Source organism: Liolophura sinensis, chromosome 11 (assembly GCF_032854445.1).
Source record: "Liolophura sinensis isolate JHLJ2023 chromosome 11, CUHK_Ljap_v2, whole genome shotgun sequence".
In the NCBI taxonomy this organism is placed as follows: domain Eukaryota; kingdom Metazoa; phylum Mollusca; class Polyplacophora; order Chitonida; family Chitonidae; genus Liolophura; species Liolophura sinensis.
In genome coordinates, this window is record NC_088305.1 from 27,736,269 (window position 1) to 27,744,022 (window position 7,754).

A 7,754-nucleotide genomic window follows, 5' to 3' on the forward strand; every position below is an offset into this window, starting at 1 on the left:
GGAGCTCATATTCGCTCTTAAAATATGTTCACATGGTCTGCTCAGCTTGGAAAAGGTGGCAAGGATAAAGTGTGTTTCCCCTGTTCAGCTTTGGAAAACCTGGCAAGCAAAAAGTGTGTTTCATGTTTCAGCTTTGGAAAACCTGGCAAGCATATAGAGTGTTTCACGTTTCAGCTTTGGAAAACCTGGCAAGGTGTTTCCCATCCTCGCATTGGCAGCTTCGGTGGTTGAGATACTTAATGACCTGTTTGGAACATACAGCAAGTGATGTGCCCTTTTATCAATTTGGGGGCTGATTAAAACTTGTAGGCAATACGATGTACAGATACATGTACAATAATGTTAGGCAGCATGCAAGATGCAACAATAGACTGCTCAAGTGGTCAAGATTTGTCAACTGCTATTGTGGCACCAGTCCGCTACAAGCAAAACCTGGGAGTGTGGGAATCTGCAAGTTTCTGCCTGGCCTAAGACCAGGATTGAGCCTACATCCCATAGAAAAGGAAAGAAAGAGGTTAAGCAATAGTGTATAGGGCCAAATGTCACCGATTTGAGACTTGCAATGCCCAGCAGCCATATACGTATGACATTCAGGGTACAGCAAGCGTGACCCAGGAGCCTTTCACCAATGCGGTAGCTATCATGTATTTCGTATATACATATCATATTCAGTTCACAGCAAGCGTGACCCAGGAGCCTTTCACCAATGCGGTAGCTATCATGTATTTCGTATATACATATCATATTCAGTTCACAGCAAGCGTGACCCAGGAGGCTTTCACCAATGCGGTAGCTGTCATGTATTTCGTATATACATATCATAGTCAGTTCACAGCAAGCGTGACCCGGGAGGCTTTCACCAATGCGGTAGCTATCATGTATTTCGTATATACATATCATATTCAGTTCACAGCAAGCGTGACCCAGGAGGCTTTCACCAATGCGGTAGCTGTCATGTATTTCGTATATACATATCATATTCAGTTCACAGCAAGCGTGACCCAGGAGCCAAAGTCCAAACAGCGTCAATTTATCAGAGCGGTCCAGTATCTTAATATGATGGCCACCAGGTGAGTTAGGTTAGAGGTGCCTATGTTTAGTCACCTTGGCTATTATGTTCCCTGCCCATACCCCCCCTTCCCCCCCCGCTTCCCCTCACCACCACCACACACACACACAATTGCCCACTCCCGCCCCATCATACAAAGGGTCCCTCATTGCTTAGCCATGAAGTCTGTAGAGAACCTGTGCAGCACAATAACTCAGCGATGTAAAATACAAGGTGTCTGTAAGCAGGGGTGCAAAGTACATATCCGTGAAGCCACCCCGCAAAGTAGACCTGTACATGTAGCGTAGACTATGAGATGGTGACAGTCATAATAGGCAGTTATATGTACATGTAGATAAGGTGATCCCAGGCTCAACACAACTCGTTATTACAACATCAACGGAAAAAAAAAAAAAAAAAAAAAAGAGAGAGAGAGAAATTTGCAGCTACAGTATACAAAACTGTTACTGGATGTGGCCCTTTAATTTTCTGCTCTAACTCAGCCACACTATAGTAAACCCTTGCCAGTACGTATTGTGTATGTGTACGGCTACATGTAATCTAACAAATCAGGGCCTCCGTGGCTCAGTTGGATAGCGCACTAGCGCAACGTAATGTAATGACCCAAGGAGCCTCTCACTAACGCGGTTGCTGTCGTATAAGTGAAATATTCTTCAGAATGGCGTAAAACTCTAATCAAAAAAATAAATAAATAATCTAACAAATCTGATTTTCTCCTATTATAATGGATTGCTTTGGAGATCCAGGATCAATCCCGGGTCTGGTCGTACTAGACTTTAAAAATGTGACTTGTTGCTGCCTTACTTGGCACTCACCACTGAGATGTTTGAGCATGGAAACACGTTTGGTTGGCCCGGTGTCAGTATAATGTGACTGGGTTGGGTGTCATGTCTGGAGTCTTCCGCCTGATACTTTAGTGAGGGCAGCATTTCAGTGACATGGACGCGCCCTGCCACAAGAAGACCGTACGCACGTATGTGCACACTTAACAACTCCACATGATCATATGATTAAAAAATTAAGTACGATGTTAAACCCCAAGTATTCATTCCTATTCAAATAACCTTTTTAAACTGCACTGTTTTATCCCCATCTCATACAAACTCAGCAGATTGTGGAAACGATCATCCATGTATCCTGTTGTTTTTACACGCGGAGACATGGACAGCTGACATCAGGCATGTTCAGGCCCCTTAACCTTTTTTTTAACCTTTTCCTTTTCAAAGAAATGGACATATTTTGGGGAGCGGGCCATGGTTGCTGCAAAAATGCATAAAATAATTCATCTTGCAAGACTTTTGTATAACATTTCACAATGTCTTTTTCATACTAAATTTTATATATAAAAAAAAATATATTCAGCTTTGAGTTTGTAGTTTATTTTTTGGATTTTCTTAAACCTAATTAATTTATTTATTTGATTGCATGGCGTTTTACGCCGTACTGAAGAATATTTCACTTATACAATGGCAACCAGCATTATGGTAGGAGGAAACCCACGACCATCCAAAGGTTGCTGGAAGACCTTGACGTGGACATGAACTCACAGTGACCCTTCCGTAGGAGGCTCCTGGATCATTGCTCCATGCTGGCTTGCTAACGCCCTCAGCCACGGAGGTCCCACTAATTAATTAATTATATTAGTACTTCTAAGTCTACTTACCTTTTGCTCATTCGTAAGTCACTTCTACCTTGTAACATTTTTTTTTTATAAAATAAACGAGTTTTGGAGGTAAGAGATCCCGCTTGACATTGCCTAGAATTGTAGAGCTTTTCCATCGGATTGTAACACTTTTTTCAGTCCAACTTCCAACTAATCTTGGTTGACCTTCTGGGCTACACATTTCAACACAAAGCAACAACTTAAATCCAACTGAATCACTCATGGATATCTTGTACATGTGAAATCTTCTGGGTAAAAACCTTTGTTGGTTTTTGACCTGTTTACCAGCATTGCCTAATGTTGTGAAAGCTGCATGTTACCTTCATGACTTTGTACTCATGACTCCCTCCCCCCACCTTCTCACCTTTCTACCTCCCATTGTACTTTGGAATCTCATGTCATGCAAATAATGAGCAGACATTATGGGCAGTCAGTACCAAGCTCATAAACCTCGGACCTCAGAGACAGACACAGATGAACTCTGCCCTGTTTATGAACTGTTTCTGCATTTATGTAGTCATCGTTTGAACATAACCTGGATTGTCCACACAGAGTTTGACTTACTTATTAGGTTGGTGCTATACGCTGTACCGTACCGAATAAACCAGTCGTGCCAAAAAAAAAACAGATTTCCCTGTGTAAACTTGAGGGCCTTGAGAAAACGACAGGGCCCTGAGTAAACCAGAGGACCCTGAGAAAACTAGATTGCCCCGAGTAAACCAGAGGGCCAAGAAAACCAGAGGCCCTGAGTAAACCAGAGGACCCTGAGAAAACCAGAGTGCCCTGAGTAAACCAGAGGGCCAAGAAAACCAGAGAACCCTGAGAAAACCAGAGGGCCAAGAAAACCAGAGGCCCTGAGAAAACCAGAGGGCCAAGAAAACCAGAGGCCCTGAGAAAACCAGAGTGCCCTGAGTAAACCAGAGGGCCAATAAAACCAGATAGCCCTGAGAAAACCAGAAGGCACCGGGTAAACCGGAGTGCCCCGAGTAAACCAGAGTGCCCCGAGTAAACCAGAGTAACCGTACTTCATCAGAAGTCTATGTACTTGTATATACATGTCCTTGTGTTGCTCACCACCTGAATTTGAGGGTGTTCATCTTTTGAGTTTAGAGCTTTTCATGTTTCGAGTTTGTGGGTTTTCATCACCCAAGTTTTGTTCATCGTTTTTGTTCATCATATAGGTTTGGGGTGTTCGTCAGAGAGTGGGGTGTGTGCATCATCCAAATTAGCCAGTTTTCATTATCTTTGGGAGTGTTCATCACATGAGTTTGGGGATCTTTATTATCTCAGCGTTCTTCATCATGTCTGTTTGACATTGTTCATCATCTGAGTCTGGGATTCTATTTACAATGCAGTCACATTTTCATGGTGCAATTTGTCGCATAAACATATCAAAGACAACCACTAGAATGAAATTCCTCACCGTCTATGACAAATCATGAGAATGCAGCTTTAAAGAAGCTTAAGGTGAAGACAATGAATGCAACGTTTTAAGTTAATTAACTTATAATGACATAACCATTTCTTAATCACCAGCACAGCGTATTTAATATGCCTAATTATATACACCCAAATGTATAGAGACATTATACATAGATAGCAAAGCATACAAACTCAAGATTTCAAAATGCCCCAGGAAATCATTACATCTTTCATTCATATACAATGCATGTGTAGTCTGAAGAATTTGACAAATGTTCTTCTAAAATGACAACTCATCCACAAATAGATTCTTAAAACTTTTCAAGTGTAAATAAGGAAATATCAGATGAAATAACAGTGGTTATAGTATGGAGTGCACATCACAACTATTATCTTAGAGAAAACTGAATTATCATAGCGATTTCCAGCACACGTCAGTAAGACAATATCACTCATTCAGGCCTGTCAAACTCTGAATCGATGAAATCAAAAGGCCAAAGGGAAATTCAAAAATTTTCAGCTTTTGCTTCTAAACTGCATGACAACTGTCCATCACATAGAGAGTGCCATCTTTGTATTTGTACTGCAGACGACAATGACACAGTGATGCCATTTGGCGCAGCTAAGCGAAAGATGAATTCTCATTGGCTAAAATTCCTGATAAGGTTGCTGTCATGTTTTATTAGGCTCAGAGGTGGCTATCACTGCCTGCTAACTATTCCGCGTAATCTTAAATAGTTTATTTTCATTGTAGTTCAAGGTCAAACGCAAGAATCTGACCATAACTCACAAACTGTAGACAGAATATAGGGAGAGGTCATCAAAACCCCTAGCTAGGCATTTTTAGAGGGGTGTTGCATCTTGCCCCTAAAATGTGCACCCTGCCTGTTTTTTTGTCAGACACAATGTTAATAGATAGGCAGTGGAAACTGCCACCCAGGTCATTTCTTGAGGACTGTACCTTTGCATTCTGCCCCTTTTGATTTCTAGTTAGGGGCCTGTCATCCCAAACATTAATATTTAGAGGACCAGATTCTCAATAATTTCAATAATTAAGACTACAATTGTAATTAAGATTTCAATTAAGACTTCAATTGTAAACTACTAGTACTACAATTCCGTTTCGATAAAGAATGTCATTGTGATGTAAGTACACACGCACTCAGTATATGAACATATTTCACAGATCTGCTCCACTGTGCCTTGAACTGAAGTGACGCCACCCACAGATGTAGATTCTACATGAGCATTTAAGCATTGTCTTAGATGAAGTCTTTGGTCTGATAAAGTTGGATAATATAACCTATTAACAGATGTCTTCATAGTGTTAAAAGCACTGTGCCCTGTATCTCACAGCATGCACTATACAAGAACCGACAAACAACATTTCTTGGCTGCATCAATATGCTTCATATACTTCAAACTAAAAATATGTCCAATCTCAAACTAAAAAATGATCTCATTTTAGACACACTGACAAAATACAATACTGAAGGATACCATTACATACAGAAAAACAAATCATGTTCAAATTTTAAAATTTAGAACAATTCAAACTTAAAACAGGGTTTAAAAATAGAAGAAAAATAAACATGTCATTTCACAAAATTAATAGATAGTTGATTTTTCAAAACGATATTGGCTCAAATTTGAAAAGACTTATCTGCTACGACTTCTATACCTTGAACGTCCATTACGAGCTGGGCTAGATTGAGGAGATCGCCTTGGTTTGTACTTTTGCTGATTTTTGGCATAACTGTTAATTTTTCTAGACATATCATGTTCACTGTCACTACTATCAGAGTCCCGTTTACGCTTCTCTCTCTGTCTCCTGTCTTGTCTCGCTTGCTTAACGCCCCTATCAATAGAAGAGTCTGAGTCCCGTCGTTGCCTTCTAGGTTTTTCAACAGAGCTGGAATCTCTTTGCTGCCTTCTGGGTTTTTCAACAGAGCTGGAATCCCTCCGTTGCCTTCTGGATTTTTCAACAGAGCTGGAATCCCTCTGTTGCCTTCTGGATTTTTCAACAGAGCTGGAATCCCTCCGCTGCCTTCTGGATTTTTCAACAGAGCTGGAATCCCTCTGTTGCTTTCTGGATTTTTCAACAGAACTAGAGTCCCTTTTTTTCCTTCTGGGAATTTCAACTGAGTCCTTACGTGACTGCCTTGGATTTTCAAAAGAACTAGAATCCCTCCCTTGCCTTCTGGATTTCTCCACAGAATCTCTTCTCTGCTTTTTGTCTCTGGCCGTTTCCTCAGCATACCTTTTGTCCCGCCCTCGCTCTCTTGTCTCATTTGAAGATGAATTTCTTCGGTGTTTTCCATACTTCTCTACAGATTGTCTCCCTTGAGGATCTCGCCTGGCGTTATTATGAGAACTCCTAGGATGGGAAAGCGTCATGTCACGTCTATGTCTGTCATCATGATGCTGACCACCACTTCTACTTCTTTCTCTTTTCCTCTGGAATTCTTCTCCATCAGACTCTACAACAACATGAACAACACGAACTTAATTTACTTATTTATTGCCAGGAGTCTCTCACCAATGCGGCCGCTGTGAGTTCAAGTCCAGCTCATGCTGGCTTCCTCTCAGCAACCTGCAGATAGTCGTGGGTTTCCCCCGGGCTCTGCCTGGTTTCCAACCACCATAATGCTGGCCACCGTCGTATAAGTGAAATATTCTTGAGTAAGGCGTAAAACACCAATCAAATAAATAAATGAATACTTATTTATTAATCTCACTGTTGCTGAATTGGGGCTGAACACTGTACAAAAAAATATTTCAGTCATACGATGACAGTGAGTTACATGCATGGAGGAAAACAGAGAATTAGACTAGATTTTGGAGGTTGCAAGGTACCCTTATACTATACCCTTTAGGGCCATTTTGGCTCAAAATGAAGAGTTCTGTGAGAAGCTAGTCACAAGTCCAAAACCTTTGGGGTTTGATGTGAAGTGAGTGGCACATATAAAGTTATCTCACCTGAGTCAGATTGTGAGTCACTGGAAGACTCTGAAGATTCCCTTTCGATTCGGCGTTTTGACTTCTTGGATTTGCGAGACTTCCCTTTAACATCTTGGTCTGTTAACAGAAAGAATTTGATTTCAAAACAACTTCAAAATGCATTATCTTCAGTGACACAGGTAAACTTTTTGCAGTGCCCAAGGTTCTAAGATTTAAGGTTAAGTGGCCAGAGGAAACACCGCAGAGGGGTATGCTCACCCACCTGAATCACTGCCAGCTTTTGTGTGTTTGTAAGAGTGTAAAATTTGAGGTCAGGTAGACAGAGGAAACACTGCACCATGCTATGCTCATCCACCTGTATCACTGCTACCTCTTCTGTGCTTGTACGAGTGTAAAATGTGATGTCATGTGGACAGAGGAAAGATTGCACCATGCTAATTCTTCTATGTTTGTAAGAGTGTAAAATTTGATGTCAGGTGGACAGAGGCAAGATTGCACCATGCTAACTCTTCTATGTTTGTAAGAGTGTAAAATTTGCATTTGGGTGGAAAGGAAACACTGTAGAAGGCTATGCTCACCCACCTGAATCACTGCTACCTTTATCTGTGTTTGTAAGAGTGTAAAATTTGAGGTCAGGAG

At 41.1% G+C, this 7,754-nt stretch overlaps 1 protein-coding gene across 1 annotated transcript in view; it reads right to left on the reverse strand.

Annotated features, from left to right (window-relative positions):
- Window positions 1-5,261: 5,261 nt before the first annotated feature.
- Window positions 5,262-7,754, reverse strand: part of LOC135478271 (zinc finger CCCH domain-containing protein 13-like) — a 3,721-nt gene continuing 1,228 nt past the window's right edge. The window contains exons 2-4 of the mRNA XM_064758544.1: window positions 7,698-7,718; window positions 7,134-7,232; window positions 5,262-6,634 (exon numbers count right to left, since the gene is read on the reverse strand). Of these exons, the coding sequence (XP_064614614.1) occupies window positions 5,814-6,634; window positions 7,134-7,232; window positions 7,698-7,718 (941 nt within the window). The 3' untranslated portion in view covers window positions 5,262-5,813. The remainder of the gene's footprint in view (window positions 6,635-7,133; window positions 7,233-7,697; window positions 7,719-7,754) is intronic.